Genomic DNA, 18802 nt, shown 5'->3' on the forward strand with positions numbered 1-18802 from the left:
GAGTGAGCAGGTGACACAGATGCCACTCTCCTACCTCCTGGACCCATGGCAGACATTGCAAGTCAACCAAGGCAGATACTGCTGGTGGACCATGGCAGACATCATGAGTCAATCACAATGCTCTTTCTCACTGAGCCTGGTCACAGTCCCAGACTATTTCTCCACGCTGAGATTGACAGGTAAGAAAGATGAAACTTATCTGTCAACTGAGCTTATCTCCACCAAGATGCTCCAGGGCCTTCAAGTGGGGTGGATGCAGGGACAAACAGTAACTCAGGACACTCCCTAACACTGGTGGGGAGCTGCAGCTGTTGCCTTCATGCCCAACAGGGGGACGGTAGGAGAATGGGACCTGGGTGCAATTTCTTCAGTGTGATTTTTCTGCATTTTCTGAACCACCTACAATGAGTAAATATTAATTTTTTTAAAAAGATTTTATTTGAGACATAGAGAGTGAGCAAGTGAGAGAGAGCATACAAGCTGGAGGAGGGGCAGAGGGAGAGGGAGAAGCAGGCTCCCTGCTGAGTGGAGAACCTGATGTGGGGCTCGATCCCAGGACTCTGAGATCATGACCTGAGCCAAAGGCAGATGTTTCACTGACTGAGCCACCCAGGTACCCGAGTAAATATTAATTTTTATCATCAGGGGGAAAAAAGCTATTAAAATTCACAGCTAAGGGGCACCTGGGTGGCTCAGTGGGTTAAAGCCTCTGCCTTCGGCTCAGGTCATGATCCCAGGGTCCTGGGATCAAGCTCCACATCCGGCTTTTGCTCAGTAGGGAGCCTGCTTCCCCCTCTCTCTCTGCCTGCCTCTCTGCCTACTTGTGATCTCTGCTTGTCAAATAAATAAATAAAATCTTTAAAAAAAAAAATCACAGTTGAACCAAAAAAAACCCCTGATACCAAAAGATAAGGAACTCTTCCTTGATTGGCCTTCCCTTAGCCCCAAAGCCTGCAAAGTTGCCTAGACTGCACTCCAGAGGCCCTCCAGGAGATAGGGTCTGGACCTCTGTCACTTAGAGAAAGTATGGGAGGGGCAGACACATTTACTCAGAAGACAGAAGCCTGAGTCAGACGTGCTTAATGTTCTTCATCTAGAGGAAAGGCTGTGCGGAAAGAGCCCTTTGACTTAGTCTGAGTCACTCTGGAAACCTAGGAACAGCCAGGAGAAGTCATGGGGGCAGGTCCCCATCACCTCATAGGATTGGTTAGTGAGCTTTCTAACCAGAGAAGCATTCCAGCCAATAACAGGTGACTAGAGGCTAGACTGGCTGGAACAGTGACATTAACAGAGACCGGAGTTATCACTGGCTTGGTCTGAGAGAGGACCACCAGAGCAGCCAAGCTCCAGCAATGCTGTCCATAAGAGGAAGTCCCATCTACCCAAATACCCAGATGAGGCTCTGACTTCCAGCTGCCCTGTCCTCCCAACTCTAAAAAGTCCAGAAGCGAGGAAAAAGGCAGGGAAAAGCAGAGCCCTCCTTCCGAGCCTCATAGCACTGGGACCAATTAACCCTAACGCCCAGGCTTTGCAAGGGCAGTAGGATGGGGTTTTCCCTGGTGCAGGCCAGGAGGTGTGGGTTTGAGTCTTAGCTCTGTCACTTAGCATCCGGGCCTCTGCAGCCTCATTTGTAAAACTGGGGTAACATTACCTTCTCAAGAACACTGATGGGAAGATCAAGAGCCATAATTTATAAACAATATCAAGTAGGTGCCTGGTACCCAGGAGGCAGTCCATAATGTTAGCTGCTACTATTATCATCATCTGCCCCACGAATAATGTACCAAGTGCCTAATGTGAGGCCAGACCAGGTATTCAGTGACTCACCACACACGTCCAATCCCTGCCCCGTGGAGCTCCCCCATTCAACAGGGGAGACAGACAAAACACAAGGAAACCGTCATACACACTATTTCCACCTGGGCACAATGAAGGAAATAAGGGGACCTCCTGAGACAGGGTGGGGAAGGACAGCTTCTCCCAGAAGGGAACATTTACCCTGAAATGGAAGCCTGGGGGCTCAGAGGACAGTATTCCTCAATGCCGGTTCCACAGTGGGCAGGGGCTTGATGAAAGAGAGGAGCTGGAGAAAGCCAGGGAGCCCATGTGCAGTGGGCAAGGGGGAGGAGCGGGGCCTAAGGAGAGCTGGAGGACTGGGCAGGGGCCAGACCCGGCAGGGGCAAGAAATGCAATGACCTGCCTTTCCCTGAAGGGATTTAGGCAGGTGAGTGACGGAGGGCCAATTCTTTTCTCAGGAGATTATTTTTCTGACTCAAGATCCTTGCTCCGGAGAACATTATAAGCCATGTGGGTAAACCAGACCATGTAGTGGACAAAGCCAGACAGGGTATTACCCGTCTTGGACTGTAAATACCAACCAAGTGGTCCCAAGGTAGTGTTGGTATAGCCCAGGGGGCTTCACAGAGGTGGTGACAGGAACAGGGCCTCCAAGGTTGGGAAGATCTGAGCAGGTGGAGGGTGGGGTGTGGGTAAGCAGGGAAACAGAAGAACCAGGAACCACAGAAAGGAAACACCGTTCTCCCAACCCCAGGTGGGCGGCCGCCCTTAGCTTCAGGGCTCCCAACATTCTGTGAAGGACACAGAGCTGTTCCTCAAGATTGCTGTCCTAGTTTATCCTTTTTTTTGTCCCTGCCCAGGATCCAGTGGAGAGACAAATCACCACAGAGTCCCAGAACCTCTACTCCTTGCTCCTGCCTGGGTGCCGTCCCCATGCAGAGGGGAAAAAAAGGCACCTAGGGCGGGTACAGCCCTGGGAAGACAAAGGGTCAGGACTTCTCAGAAGCTGCTGGGGAAGCACACATCAGCCACCCCGGCAAAGACAAGACCCAATCGCTCTGCTTCCTCCTGAACTTCCCACTCTGTCTACAAAAAGGGAAGCAATGGGTGCTCACCAACAGCGGGTCACATGGATGGGGCCTGTGCTCAGGACGTCAGAGGGTTCTCAGGACAAGGCTGGGGCCCTTTGGTCTCAGGCTTGACTTCACCGGGGTTGGCGGGGCGGGGGCGGGGGGAGGGGAGCAGGGAAAGTGCTGGGCGTGTGGGAGCCACGGCTGGCCAGAGACCCTTGAAAGCAGTTACTTTATCTGGTGAAGCCCTGAAACCAGGCCCCAGCTCCAGATGGCTAAAAGGCAAAAGCAACCCAACATTGAACTTGCGTCCAACACTGTTCTTCTCCCCAAGGGCTAGCATGCCGCTCCCTCCTCCCAGAATCCTACTACAGAAAGCAGGGCTAGCCCTGGCTCTCTATTTCGTCAGGGGAGAAACAGATTCTTAAAAGAGAGGATCACTGAGTGACCTGGGAGTCGGGCCTGGCTCTCCACTTTCCACAAAGTGCTTCTCAGGAAGCGGGCCAGGTGGGTTCTGACTCAGAGAGGGCCTTCCCACAGCCGTCTGTCAGCTCTGTCCCCCAGCAACCCGCCTTTCGAAACAGGGGCAAGAAATCAGCCCACTTCCTCCACCTCCTATCCCAGAAGGCCTGGAGGCTGCCAACGTATCATCTCAGTTACTCCTCCTCCCGGAACCCAGGGAGGGAAGCATCATTAACCTATTTTAGAGAAAAGGAACCTGAGAACCCCAAATCTGAGGCTGAGAAAGGAGGGCCGACGAGGCCCTGTGGTGGGAAGTGCTGTAGCAATGGCCAGAGGCAGCCCCTGAGCTCACTTCCACATTCCCCACAGTGGATGAGACGCAGAATGACACGCATCTGGTTGTCTTCCTTCCTCCACCCCCCACTCCAGCTTGGGGCGCAGGCCCACTCCGTTTGTAATCTGAGCCAACCGGGAACCGGAGGTTTCCAGATTACCAAACCTTGCCCCAGCCAACAAGCCAGGGGGCAGGAACAGAGGCTCCTGTGTGAGTCCCAACAGTGTCTGTGTGTGCACACAGCCTTGGGTACACACACCACACACGCCCAGCCATCTGCATATCAGGAAGTGTTAAGCTGAGAACAGTCTGACACAAACACGGGAGGAGCCAGAGGGGCTGGGTGATGAGTAGGAGATCTGGGAGTGGGCCACGGAAAGGAGAGATTTTCTTCCCCGGGGCCCCTCGGTCAGATCACCCCCTAAAGGGCAAAGGCTTTAGTAACCAGAAAGCTGTGAGGGGAGGGCTCCCAGCTCAAGGCCTTGGGTGGAGAGGCCTGATTCCTTATCTCGGAGGCTCACAGTCTGAGGCTGTAGCTGTGGAGGGTCCGTCCCCTCTTCCTGGAGCCCTCCAGCCTAGACCAGGTCTCCCAGTCAGCCTCCCCCCTCTCCTCCTGGCCTCTGTTCAAGAACCAATCAGGCACCTGGGATGAACAAGCTGGGGGGAGAGGAGGGATGTGTCCTGGGTGGCCCGTAGGCCTGAGCCTCACAGGTTTTGCCTTTGAGGCTTGAGCTGTTAGAAAGGTGAGGCAGGGAGGGAGTGTCTTGGCCCCTACTTCTGTTGCTGTCTTTGCCCTGACACAGGGAAGCTCACCTTAGGCCCAATGACTGACGAGAAGGCACACGCAGGTTGGAATCCATGAGGGCCAGGCCTCCTCTGAGGACGCGCCTCCCCTTCCTTCAGGGAAAGGCTGTGTTGACAGAAACAGGCCCCAACCTGAGTCTCTCCCAGGACTGGACAAAACAACAGCAGCAGCTAATGCTGTTCTAAGAGTTTCTGTTCTAAGAGCTTCACACACAAACTCCTTTTGTCCCCACAACAACCCCACAAACGCAGTACTAGTATCAGTATCGGGGTCTGCAGATGGAGAAGATGGGCCACAAGGGTTCATGAATATTCTGAAGGGCTCGAGCTTGAGAGCGGTCAAGCAGGGATTCTGACAGGCCGGCTGTCAGAAGGTCCTCTGTTGGAACTCCTCTCAAACACACATCCTTTCAGTAATGACAACGACACCCCCTCACTTGGCTGTGGCAATTCTCCATTCCTGAGGTGTGTCACATGCGTCTGACTGGTCCTCCGCTTGTCCTCCTTCCTTCAGCTACTCTGAGTGCCTGGGACCCCAAAAGGATCACCTGAGCTTCTCAACCCCATGAAGAAGACAGAGAAGGTCACGGGATTATTCTCATGTTCAGATGAGGCTCAAGGAGGTTATGCACAACTTGCCCAAAGCCAGGGTTTCCAAAATGACAATACCCATGAGAAAGAATGTGGCCCAGTACATACACACATATATATATATGTATGTAGGTATATGTATATATATACATACACACACACACACACACACACACACAACACACCCGAAGTTAAGTGAAATAGTACTTACTATGCACAACGTACACTGGTATTTTCTTTCTCATTTTATAAAAAATGCTGGCTCCAACCTACATTGATTTCGTGATGCACTAATGGGTTCAGATCCAGATAAGAAAAACAGTGCCATGAATCTATGATTAATGGCAGAGTCAAGTCTTGCCTTAGTTCTGGCCCCAGACCACAGTCCTTGTCTGTCTGCTGGACTGTCCAGATCTTGAACAACATTGTCATGCCTACCAATAAACTCCCAGACTGAGCCCAGGCGGTCACAAAGTATCTACACATTTCTTTTATTAATTTTTTTGATGCATATTTCTTTTTTTTTTTTTTAAGATTTTTATTTATGTATTTGAGAGGAGGTAGAAAGAGAGCATGTGAGTGGGGGGAGGTGCAGGGGGAAAGAGACAAGCAGACGTGGGGCTCAAGCTCATGACGCCTGAGATCATGACCTGAGCCAAAATCAAGAGTCGGACACTTAACCCACTGAGCCACCCAGGCATGGCAAAGTATCTGCACATTTTGATAGTTATTCCTGGGGTAATAAATGCCAAGGCCCCCGGCATCCTAGGTGGCAACATCTCATATCACGACAGGTATATAAATGTGTATCTTATAGTTCTTACAAAAATGAGTTTCTGGGGCACCTGGGTGGCTCAGTCGTTGATCCTCTGCCTTCAGCTCTGGTCATGATCCCAGGGTCCTGGGACTGAGCCCCCTGTCGGGCTCCCTGCTAGGCAGGAAGTCTGTTTCTCCCTCTCCCTCGGCATGTGTCCTCCCTCCCTCCTCAAATAAATAAATAAAATCTTAAAAAAAAAAAAAAAAAGAACGAGTCTCCACTCATCTACATTTCCTATTCCCCCTTTTACTGTTATCATCCCATGTCTCAGGCTGCAAAACACCCAGGGGGAGGCCTTTACATTCCCCAGTTCCTCTGCATAAGATCTAGCCACATCTAAGGCGTACTTTCTTCAAAGGAAAAAGGCGTCACATCTGTGTAGTACTTTTACCTCATATTACTAATACTTCCCTCCCAGTCTGAGTCTCACAGTGCTGCCACCTTGGAAGGAAACTGAGGCATCTTCACAGAGGGTTGGAGTTGGTCTAATGCCTCAGAGCTATGGTGCTTCTCAAACGATACAGACACCCGCCCACCTCACACTTCCTGCCAGGGGGCCTGAGGAGAGCCACGGCTCACTATCTGTGGGAGGAGAAAGGGCTGCGACCAGGGAATGACAAAGAGGACTCGGCTTGATTGACTGGTAGAGACTACCCAGAGCACAGTGTGGAGGTGGAGGCTAGGTCCTCACCTGGGCTACACCTGGGCCCCTACCTGGACAGAGCACCATCACTGATCAGTGGTGCCTGTGCGTGGTCAGCGGCCATGGGAATGTTCATCTCCAACATGGTTGTGCTTCTCCCACCTTTCCCAGGGCAGGTCAAGGAGGCCTGGGGCTGAGAGGCACAGGCCCCTTTTTGGCAATGACCCCGGCTGCCCAATGCCAGGCTGTCAGACTCTGCCCACAGGGAAGGACTGGTCCAGGTCCCCCTTCTCCTCCCACCCCAAAAGCAGTTTGCAAGGATGACACTGACCGGCAGGCCGGAGCACAGACTCACCAGCAGCAAGGCTTCCAGCTGGTTAATGTAGATCTCTTCACTGGCCAGGAACCCCGAGAGAACCAGCTTCCTCATCTCCAGGCCCTTCCCTGCCTCCACCTGTAGGAAAGCAAACCAAGAACCAAGAGCTCATGAGAAAGGAGGCTAACATCCTGAGCGATCTATTTTCTTGTCTTTTTCCTCCTCTTTCACAGACACTTTGGTAGGGAATAGAAGCCAAATACATTTATTATAATTTGGAAAATGCGGAACAAAAAAGGAAAAACAATCATCCATATTTCTGGTGCTCACACCTCGCTTTTTCTCCCACATTCTTTTTCCCACATTTCCTTGTTTGCCATCCATCCAGCCACCTATTCCATGGTAACAAAGGACCTGGGGCAGTTTAGTGGAAGAATACGGACAAGGAAAATCAGAGGGGGGCGCCTGGGGGGCTCAGTCAGTTAAGCGGTGAACTCTTGATCTCAGCTCAGGTCCTGATCTTGGGGTCGTGAGTTCACCCTGAGTGGAGCTCCAGGCTGGGTGTGGAGCCTACTTCAAAGAAGAAAAAAGAAAGGAAACCGGAGCCATGAGTGAGGCAGGGTACGGTCATATAGGAGGACCCAAGAGGGGCTGGAAAAGGCTCCTGGAGGAATCTCTACTCATAAACATGACTTTATACTCATAAACTGAGAAGAGGGGTAGAGAGAATGGAAGTGGCCATGGGAGCCTTATCTTGTGGCCTTCTAGCTATATCTTCTTGTCCCCAAGGGCTCAACACCGCAACAGAAGGTGCTGGTTGTGGGGTCTTCAGCCTCACCCCTGTATCCCCCAGCATTTCCCGACTGCTTCACTGTGCAAGGCACATATCCTCACTAACCTCCTCCCCACTCCAGAACTCCTTCTCCTTCAAGGCGATCATGCCCCACTTAGCCTTGGAAGTCCATCTTGCTCGTCTCTTAAAATGACGCTGTTCCGTCCCTCCCTGTGGGAGAAGCTATGGGCTTTGGCTCTGCAGCCTGGATTCTTCTAATGGACCGCTATCTCTCTCTCCTCCCTTCACACCGCACACCAGAGCCCGGCTAACCTTCTGAGGACACCACCTTACACCTAATGCTTGCCAAGGACTTAATATCAGTGCTGTGAAACCTTGCCGTTCGCAAGGACGTGTATGGGCCTAGAAGGTGTAAAGCCAGGTGACATAAGTCAGTTGCAGAAAGACAAATACCATACAATTTCACTCGTATGTGGAGTTCAGGAAACAAAAGGCAAAAGAGATGAGCAAAAAAACCAGACTCTTAACTGTAGAGAACAAAGTGGTGGCGGCCGGAGGGGAGGCAGGTGGGAGGATGAGTGAAACGGGTGAAGGGGGTTCAGAGTGCCCTTTTCATGATGAGCTCTGAGTAACGTAGACAACTGCTGAATCACTATATCATATACTTGAAACTAACACAGCACTAATATAACTATCTACACTAGAATTTAAAAAAGAGAAACAAAAATTTCAATGCTGCAAAAAGTGATTACTTGGGGATTCAATTAGGTCATTCATTCATTTACTTATTCATGCAACAATATTTACTGAACACCCACTGAACTCTGTAGATACACCAGGAAGCAAACAAACTATAATCCCTACTCTTAGGTGGTTTATAATCTAGAGGAAAGACAGTAAAAACAAAAAACAAGTAAATATAAATATATAACAATGCCCTGTGATATGGAGTCTGGCTTAGTCTTGGCTTAAACTAACCTTTGCTGGCTCCTAGCGCCTCTTCTGACCCGGCTGACCTTCCCCTGCCCACCTCCCATGCAGCCGGCAGGTCTCTCTCTGGGTCTTCCCAACCTGCTGGGAGTGCTTGGGCCTCTGCACTTTGGTTCCTGCTGCCTAACAGGCGGGCTCCCACTCTGGCTCTTCTCTGCAGCACAGACCCTCCGGCCTGACGCGCACTGCTCGGTGATTCCAGGGGTGGAGGTGGGGGGATGAAGCAACATCACACTCCTCTGCAGAGCCCTGAAGGCCCACACCATACAGTACCCCTGGCACGTGGGCACCTTACACTTACTAAGCCTTGTAAGTCCTTCTCATGCTCCTTTAGCCCTCATATACCTCACTGAGGCGGGTACTAGATTTTTCCATCATGGAAAAATGGAAAGCAAATAATGGAAAAATGGAAGCAAATAGGACTTGGAGGAGGGAAGGGACGAGGCTAGGGTCACACAGTCCGGAAGTGGCAGAGCTCGGATTGTATCCCAGTTCTTCAATACCAGATTCCAGGCTCTCCCACTGCTTAAAAGAGTAACACCACCTCCCCACCCCCACTCCCATTCTCATTTTCTTTTTCAAGCATCAAGTGCTTTCCCAGAATCACACACAGAACCCTCTCTGGGCATCAGATGCACACCCTACTTATTTGGCACAGGCTGGGAGAGTATATGAAGTTATCAGAAATTTCTGATGTCCAGGGCATCTGGGTGGCTCAGTGGGTTAAGCCTCTGCCTTCGGCTCAGGTCATGATCTCAGGGTCCTGGGATGGAGCCCCGCATTCTTCCCCTGCCCGCCACCCCCTCCCCCGGCCTGTCTCTCTACTTGTTATCTGTGTCTATCAAATAAATAAATAAAATCTTAAAAAAAAAAATTTCTGACGTCTGGAGACGAGTGGCTTTCCCCAGCTGCACAACCTGCCCCACTGTGTTCCCACAGCTTTCCCACCATGCCCCAGGGGAGGGCTTGAATCCTTGGCCTTCCAGCAGCCCAGGTATCCAATCTGCGCCACAGGCCACTACCCCTAGTCTCTGAAATGTTATTTGATCGAAAAACAATATCCTGCTAGAGATGTCGGCACCCTAGTCCCCCAAACCTATATATACACGTCACCTTATATGGAAAAAGGGATTTTGCAGGTATGATTAAGTTAAGGATTTTTTGATGGAAAGATGACACCGGATTATGAGATCTCAAGGGCCTTTATGAGGGAGTGGAAAGAGGGTCAGACTCAGAAAAAGCAATGTGACCAGAGAAGGGGAGCAGGAGGAGGGAAAGTGATTGCAAAGATTGGAAGATGCTATACTACCAGCTTCCAGGACCAAGATGGGGCCATGAGTTGAGGAATACAGGGAGCCTCTAGAAGCTGGAAAAGGCCTGGGAATGAATTCTTGCCCCTAGAGCTTCCGGAAGGAATGCAGCCCTGCTCACCCTTTAAGGCTTGCATGTAAGAGGATAAATTTGTGTTTCAAACCACGAAATGGGTGGTAATTTGCTTCGGCAGCATTAAGAAACCAGTAGGGACAGCAAGCTATAGGGAAGGGCAAGAGTTCCGTACTGATGGCTTCGCAAGTATCGGGAGCCACGGGGAGAGCTTTCCAGGGATTAACTCAGGACAATCCCACCCTCTGGAAGGTGTTGTCATTATCCCCCTGAAGCACAGAGTGGAAACCACCAGGAATGGAAACCGCCAGCTGCCGGGGGCTCAGGCATGCAGCACACCCTTCAAGGAATGAGATCTGAGCCGGAGACCAGAGCAGGGCCCCAGCTGGTCCCAGGCCCTCCTGGTCAGACTTGAGGCCACCTCCCTGCACACAGCACCAGCCCTGCTCCTTCCCAAGCAGGACAAATGGGAACTCACCTTCCATGCAGGGGGGCCAGTGATCCCCCCCCCTTGCTGTTCCCTGACAACCGAAGATTTATCTGAGAGGCTGGCAAACATCTTGTAAAAGAAATCACTTGAAGGACATTGTGAGCTTCCCTGGAAGGCTGGCTGGACTAGGACCAGGGATGAAGACCTGATCACCGCAGATCCAGCCACACTGTCCCCCACCTTGGCATGAGCACAGAGCCTGTGACAGTCCCTGCAACAGCCCAGTTCAGCAAGACCCTCTCCTCAAGAGACTCCCACCTCTGAGTCCAATTTGAGCTCCCCAAAAGTCAAAAGTCACCCCCCAAGAGTCCCACTATGGACTATTCTCCCTCCGAAGTTTTGCTGGCATGGGGTGAAGGTCGGGGAGAGCTTAAGCACATTATCAACAGGAGGCCTATTCTCGGTTACCACCAAAAACCTCTTCCTTTTTTTTTTTTCTTTCCTCATACCCCCATGTTCCTGGCTTAGAATTATCTGGAAAGTCACAACTGTTTCTTCAATCCTTGTGGGGCTATTCTTGTTGCAAAAAACACCAGGGCTGGACATTCATTCATTCTGTACCATGTACCGGGCTCTGGGATACAAATACAAAGGTGAGAGAGCGCCAGTCTCTGTGCCCAGAGAGCCCTCCAGGGGTGGTGCCCACGTGCCCAGAATGCTCAGGGCCAGTTCTCTGCAGAGTTCAGGGACACCCCCCCCCCCAGTCTGTGCCATACTGCCTGTGGGTCCCCCAGCACAGGGAAGTTGCATGGTCTCTGCTATCCTCCCCAAGCAGAGCTCATGAAACGCAGCCACTGTGGGCTGGTTCACTCCCAGAATTTCCCACAACCTGCGAGGCTGCAAGTCGGTCAGCTCAAGGCCCCCAAATCCAAGCATTCAAGTCCCTCTGGGAGGGACAGTGTCTACAAGGTCAGGTTAGCCAGCTCTGGCCTAGTCTTCTAGAGAGCGCAGAAGCTAAATAAATAAAAGCCTCTGAAGGTTTGGGTCTAGGCCAAACCAAGATGCGATCTGTCCAGGAACTGTGACCTCCTCCAAGACAATAGCAAGGACTGAACAGGCAGGGGGCACCTGCCATTCAGAGCCTTAGGGCCAAGTGGCTCTGTACCCAGCAGAGTTCGGCTCATGGGCTGCACCACTTTTCGGGGTGCACCCAGCAGGAACTGCGCAAAAGAGATGCCACCAGGTCTAGGGGGCTGTGCCCATTCCAAGCACCAGCCTCAGGACAGCTGGCCCTTCTCTGAGCCAAGACAACGCAGGGCCATCCAGCCATTGCTCCTCTTGCTAGTGCTAGGCACTGGGGAGCTCTCCTTCAGCTACTGCCTTAGCAGAATTTGAAAGGGGGGACACAGCCTACTCTCCTGGAGAGTGGATCCCTCTATTCCAGGCTCCCTGCTGTCTGAGGCCCTAGACAGGTCCCAGCAGGGCTTCCAAAGGTCAGGTGTTTGATTCCCATCTTTGCAGTTCTGTCACTCACACCTCCAACACTACCGTCTACTTAATATCGTTTTTTTACAACTGACTTCTTAAAAGCCCAGCCTCATCCCAAACATGATATTTGAAATCATAAGATGCACAAGTCATATTTTTCCTAATACACATTAAAATATAAGCCTAACTATTGAAGTTCAAGAAATACACCCAGGTGCCGCCTAAAATCACATCTCAAGTCATCCTAAGTGGGTTTCACACTCCCAGAAACACCTCAGTGGGGGACACAGGCGTGGCCATGTGGGGGCCTAAGGGCGGGAGGAAACAAATGTGGGCGTTTCTGACTCTGTTAAAAACTGGCCCAGAATAACACCTGATGGGCTAATCTGCATGACAAAACGACTTTGTTTCCCGACAAAGGAGTTCCTTTAAATAGCATCTTTTAGATAGCATGGCCGCAATCAGCCCTGCGTACCTTGAAATAGAATTGTGCGAAAGATTTTTGGAAAGCATACAACCCTTTACCGCCAGGAGATGGTGTGGCTAGCGTATCAACGTGATTATTAGTTTATAGAGAATTAAGTCCTCAAAAGGGGGTCTGGGTTGAAAGACACGACAAGCCCCAGCCCCAGCTCTGGAGGAAACTGCTGCCCTATCCACCTCTGTCCCTGGGGGAAGACGGAAGCATCTCAGAAATTACATTGAAAGCAGGATTGATTTATAGGACACATGCTCAGGGACACAGCCGCTGCTGAAGGTAAGTACTCCTGAAGGAAAGTAATAGCCCAGAGAGAACGGCCTTGGATTCCCACCAGCTGGTGAGAGGAGTCTATCGTGCAGACTGCCAAGACCATCCCTAGCCCAGGACAGGAACGCACCCTCCAGAAGTGCCCCTTGACCACACACACACACACACACACACGTGCACGCACGTGCACCCCGTCCAGCTCTGACCAAAACAGAATTGGTCTCTCCACCTCTGAAGTTCGTACCCTGTTATTGGAACCCTGAGGACTTTCTCTTTCTAGTCCTTTTATCTGTACACTTGCCCCCTCGCCCTGAGCTGTGAACTCTTCATGAGAAAGGATCATGCCCGTTCATCCCGTCTCCTCCCCAGTGCGAGGCAGAGTGCTTTGACTAGAACACAACCTGACAGTGTGTGTTGAACAACAAGTTGAACAATGACGTTTCTCCCCACTCCTCTGCAGCCACCTTGCTTGCTGGCTCCCTCTCCAGCTGATCAAGTTTGGTAGAGAGTGAGGGCATCCTGGAGGTGTTCAGGATGAGATGGGGGTTGGGGGGGAGGTCTGGAATTCACCAACACTCAGGAAAGGCCCCGTCCCCCATGCTAAGACAAGTCCAGGAAAACTAAGGCTGCAAAGAGGGGAAGACTTCACCTAGGCGCTCACAGGGATCTGGGAGGGTCTGGGTTTTTAGGGGTTGTGTGCGCCTGGGCCCCCCAGGCATTGGTGTGCTCCCTCCTTGGAACACCTCTGAGTAGAACAAGGCCGGGAACAGGGTACCTTCTTTGCAGGCTCCACGGAGCCTCGCTCCCTCCACACATTCACTGAGCACCAGCCCCATCCCAAGCTCTTTGCAGTGTTCAGCAGTGAATACAATATGGCCCTTGCCCTGGAGGAAAACAGGGCATAATCGAGGAGGCAGACTCCTAGAGTTCTGGGCAGAATGAAATATGGGCTAAGACCCAGGTATAAGCCAGAGTCTAGAGTAAGGGTGGTTCCATAAGGAAGCCCATGAGCAGGATCCCATCTGTGCTGGGGAGGGGTTCTGAGAAGGCCCATCAGGGAACCCCCTACACCTCGCATCCCACACACTATTCGGCTCTTGGTTCCAGCCAGTGCTCTTGGTTTGTTACCAGACTTTCCCCCATCCTGTTCCTGGTGGGGAGGTTGCTCAGACCCTAAGTGCAGAGACCTTTGCCGGCCTGGTGGAGATGTGACTGAACCCCAGTGCTCTGAGCTAGCACCAGATGAGAGAACCAGGGGTGGGATGTGAGCCACTACCAGCCTCCCATTACCTCTCCTCTCTCCTCCGCACCCAGGCCCACAGCTACAGCTGCACCCAGACGCCGCACATCAGCCACTCCTGTGGGTCTCCAGCCTGTTTTCACCTCCATTAGCTTGCCCTTGGAACCACACTGTAGTGTGGGTGTGGCACGGCTGTGATTCCCCATCTTACAGGAGGGACAAAGAGGCCCAGAGAGGCTCAGCGGCAGCCTCCTGCCCACAGCAATGCCCCCATGCACCACGCCCTCTGGGGTGCAGACCGGCCCAACAGGGAGGTTGGACAGATGGACACTCTGCTAGGCAGCCTGGACGGGGCCAGCCAGCCATCTGCAAACTCCCTGCCATACATTCCCACTGGCCTTCCCTTCTAGCTGCAGAACACAGAGGAGGTAAGCAAAAGGCTGAGGTTAGGGCTCTCAGAAGTGGATGAGAAAGAAAGGAAGAATAAGTGGCGCAGGGTGCCATGTCCCAGGCAGCACAGGGACCCCGCCCTTGGAGAGGAGGGGAAGAGAAGAAAGGGGGATGGATGCACAGCCCCCCTCCTGCTCTGCCTTCAAGGCAACTCCTATGACAGGACAGGGGCATCGCTGGGGAGAATGTTCACAGCCCCAGAGTGAGTGTGCTGGGGCCCGCAGATGCTTCTTGCCTACATCCACCTTGGGAAAAGTGCCTATCCTCCTGGCTCCTGCCTCCAAACCAACTGTTATCACCCCCTGTTCAGCTAATCCAATTCTTTTCCTTCAAGGAAGCTCAGTGACCTCTGGCTCCCAGTCTCTCCCCCACGCTCTCTTGCCTTAGCTCAGCCTGACAAAGTCTCCCGGCTAGAAAGCGAGTGGCGAGTGGCCCCTTTGGCCCGAACTTCCCAAGTGCACTTATCCTACTGTTGCCATGGAAACAATGAATTATGGCCTCCTGGTTTCGAGTCAGCCGACTCCTCTGGGGCAGCAGGCTCACACCACTGCTGTGCCCACCGGGTGACTCATGTCACTGCCAGAGAAAGCCCCCGGCACAGCTGGCCTGGGGAAAACCGGCTGCCACTCCCGCTGAGGACAACTGGCCCAGGGGGAGGAGGCAGGCACTGCACCTCTCCCCCAGGAACAGCTGCCGGAGAGCTCAGCCCCTCGCATCCCCTCGCAGGCATGCGCCAGCCCCTCTCGGGCCAGAGTGCGGGGCTTCCACCCAGCCACTAGGTTTGTGCGCAAACCAGCCATTTCTGCCCGCACACAGCTTTCGGCAGCCGAGCGCAGCTAGCCCTGCCCCTCCCCCGACAAGCACCCAGGGCGTGTCACATTCCCACCTTCACGGCCACCAAGAAGGGGGACCCTGAGCCGGGGCTGGTCGGGGTTCCCAGCTCGCACTCCTCCAGGAGAAACACATCTTCATCCTCCAGAACCTTGTCCAAAAAGCCTATAGCCTCCTCTTCCTCTTCCATGGCAGCCGGAGGCGCGGAGGGCAAACAGGAAGCGGGGTCCACGCAGCAGCAGCAGCCGTTGCCGCCGCCGCCCCGGAGGGAGGCAGGCGGGCAGGGAGGGGAAGAGCGTGCAGGGCAGGCCTAAACCAGCATGCTGGCCTCCCCGGAGTCAGTCCTGGCGCCCGGCCACCGGCTCCCGATGAAAGGCTCCATTATGAACCCTTTCCTGCTGCCGCTTCCCGGCCCTCCCGCGCGCCGGGGCTGCGGGCCGCCTCGCGCGCGCCCCCGGCCCGGGAGAGGAGAAGCGGCGCTCCGGCAGCTCCGGCAGCCCTGCCGCCGCCGCCGCCGCGAGCTTAGGGCTGTCCCTGGAGAGACCGCGCGGCGGAGCAGGAGGAGGCGCCCCCGCCGGCAGCCGCGGCCCTTCCCGCTGTGCGTGCCGGGCCCGGGCGCAGGCGGGGCCCCGCGCTCCCCGGCCGCCGCTAGCGAGCTCGGGCCGGCCGCCCCGCCGCCGCCACCGCCGGCCCCACAGATCCCGCCCTTTCTGGACTCGGAGGCTCGCGTTTGCTATTAATACACAGGAAATGCACGACTTGACTCGTGAGGTGGAGCCGTTCCTTCTCTGCGGTCACCGGCCGGCGGCTGGCGGAGGCTTCTGGAGCGCGGAGGAGGGGCGAGGGGAGGCCGCAGACGGGCCGGCCGCGGGGGGAGGTCCGCTTTCCAGAGACAGGCTTTATTTACAGCCCCTCACCAGAGCCCGGGCCGGCAGGGGGAGGAGCGGAGGAGCAGCTGCCCGCACGGCCTCCGGGAGGGCCGGGCGAACCTCGCTCGCACCCGGGGAGAGCCCCAGGCTGAGCCCCTTTCTCATCTCCGCCGCAGGTTCTGACACCTTTGCGGAGAGGAGGCTAGGGCCTGGTGAAAGGAAACAGTTTCTATCGCCACGGCGGCTGGGAGCACAAGGCTTTGTGCAAAAGGAGGCCTCGGCCGCCTCGCCACAACAGCACCAAAAAGTGCCAGCCGGGGTCTGTGGCAGGCCCACCTTGGCTGGCGGGAGCTGCCCCATCTCCTACTCACAGACGCTGCTGGGACGCGCACTCCCACCTCCTTGGGGCTCTTTTGCCTCGAGAGGGGCCTCTGCCCTGCAGAGCCCAGCCCCATGGCAGAGGGTACAGGAAACCCAGGACGGGTAACACCAGCTGCCCTTCGCGCCCCCAGTCTGCTTTCCTTGGCTTCCTCAAGGGCGGCAGAGGCTAAGCCCATCCAGACAGAGAAGTTTACGTTTGCGGCTGTGTAGGCCCCAGCTAGAGAGGAGAATGCTTTTACTCCCCTGGGGGAGGCGTTCAGGGGCAGCCCCTGGGAAAAGCTCTTTCACCACACAACACCTAGGGCAAAGGTAGGCATGGGGGTGGGGGTGGGGGGTGGGAGGGGCTGTTGGGTGGAGGGGAAAGCCACCACCCAGCTCCCACTGCTGGCTGCTGGGACAATGCGGGCTGCGCCACCTCTGATTGTCCTAGAGAAGCTGGCAATGGAGATTTTTAGCCGATCTCTCCATTTAAAAATGGTGGCAGGTCAGTGATGTTAAAACCAAAGAAAATGTCTAAATGAAACACACAGGTGACCTGAATCAGGCCCACAGACAAGGCTGCTGCCTTCTTGCAGCTGGTTGTTTCTTTGAGGGGTGCTGGGAATTGTGTGGGTCCGGGAGACACAGGGTGGTGGTCGTGTTCCCTGAATATCCCCCCTGTCTCACTTCCTCACCGGAACTGGCATCCTGGAATCCAGTTCAGCGTCACACACGACCAACCCACCACGTCCCCGTGTAGACCCGAATCATCAGTGCCACCACCCAGGTAGACCAAGTGGAAGTTCAGGGTTCTGGTGGTGAGCCTTTCAGCCCCACTCAAGCCAACCCCCTCAGTCTCCGACCAGCCCCTCCACAATGTCTCCAGCCAGGGAGTCCCTGAAATCTTCCTGATGCTTCTAGCTCACAATTCTCTCTCCCAGTCAATACACAGTTGCTGGAACCAGTCAGCGTGGCTCTTAGCAATGCGGTGTCTGAACTGTCCACTGGTATGTGTATCTATCACCAGCCTCCTTAGGGACACATCCTACGCCCCATCAGGTGGTAATGGCCACAGCGGGGAGGATTCAAACTCTTTGGAAAGGAGTTCCAAAGGAAGGTCAACTGTGTGCCATTCTGCCTCTCCTTTCCACTGGGCACCTCAACTGAGAAAGGGCCCCTGGCTGAGCCTCCAAGCTGGGTGGAGGGCTGAAGAGAGAAGAGGGAAATAGAGAAGAATGGAAATGGTCTATCCCAACCCCCCAAAAGGTCTGTGGGAGCTCTGAGCTTGAGATGGGGCTCCCGCCATTTTGTTAGAGCAGAGAATCTGTCCTCGCGGCTGACTCCCTGTCACTAAAGCTGAAATACAGATGGAGGGGTTTGGGGTAGGCTCTTGGGGCCTCAGGGCTGACAGGGTTCCACAGACGCACACCCCACCTTCCACCCCGCTCCCTCCCTCGGTCCCTGGTTTTTCCCTGTCCCTTCCCGGCTTGGGTTATAAATAGCCAGAGCACATCTGAAGGGCCCTTTCAGCCACAATTCCTCATTTGGTTTGGGCGGGTGAGGCTGCTCCCGGGGCTTGGGAACAACTGGGCCTGGCATTCCCCAGGGCACAAGTGTGCCAGCGCCAGGGCTCTCTGCCACCATTTCTGTCTCCTACCCTGCAAGCTTCAAGAGCATGGCAGGGCTGCCCCTATGAGTCAGACGAGCAGGTGGAATGGGAGAAGGGCCTGAGAGCCCAAGGGTCCCTCTTGTGTCCCTTTCCCTGCCCAAGGGGGCATGAAATACCCTTGGAAGTCTCCTGGAGTAGCCCGGTCTTCGTTCCCCACGCCCATAACCAGCACAACCAGATCAACACCCACTTCTTCCCCAAACCCTGGAACCTCTCAGAAGCTGCTCCCTAAACATCCAAGGCGTCTCTGCTCCACCCCACCCCAGTTGGCTGGAAATTCCAGTGAGTAAGGAGAATGCCCTTCCATCGCCATCGGGCACACAGACACCACTCAGAGGCCCTCAGTCCTCCCCCCCGGGGGGGTGGGAATGACTCACAAGTCCCAGCGACGCTCCCCTTCCTTTCCCCTCCGAGTGCCCTGAGCCAGCCCTGGACCTGAGCTTCCTTTCTGCATCCTCCACACTCCACTGCCTCAATCTGGCTCCTGCACCTCTTTCCAGAGTAGCAGCTTGCTCCAAAGGTCTCCAAACTGCCTTATTCTGAAGTGAGAGGCCTCTCTCTCCTACTCCGAAGCCTCGGCAGTCTGACCGCTCCGGCTAAGGTGGGCCCTTCCTTCTCCTGCCTCCTGGAGTCACCCGCTCAGGATCCCGGCCTCAGCCTGCTGCTCTCTCCCCTTGACGAACTCCTCCCTTCTCGCTTCCCGGCCGATGGTGGCCC

General features: G+C 54.3%; 1 protein-coding gene across 4 annotated transcripts in view; it reads right to left on the reverse strand.

The window, feature by feature from the left end:
• Positions 1-18802, reverse strand: part of ABR (ABR activator of RhoGEF and GTPase) — a gene marked incomplete at its 5' end in the record, with an annotated part of 172163 nt that overhangs the window by 64842 nt on the left and 88519 nt on the right. For 3 of the 4 annotated variants that reach the window (XM_080826219.1, XM_080826217.1, XM_080826216.1), the window contains one exon: positions 6874-6972. In XM_080826219.1, coding sequence (XP_080682345.1) covers positions 6874-6972 — 99 coding nt within the window. Of the gene's footprint in view, positions 1-6873; positions 6973-15242; positions 15378-18802 lie in introns of those variants that run through there. The other variant, XM_080826218.1, reaches the window with a different exon arrangement.

This window comes from Martes martes (genome assembly GCF_963455335.1).
Source record: "Martes martes genome assembly, chromosome: 16".
In the NCBI taxonomy this organism is placed as follows: domain Eukaryota; kingdom Metazoa; phylum Chordata; class Mammalia; order Carnivora; family Mustelidae; genus Martes; species Martes martes.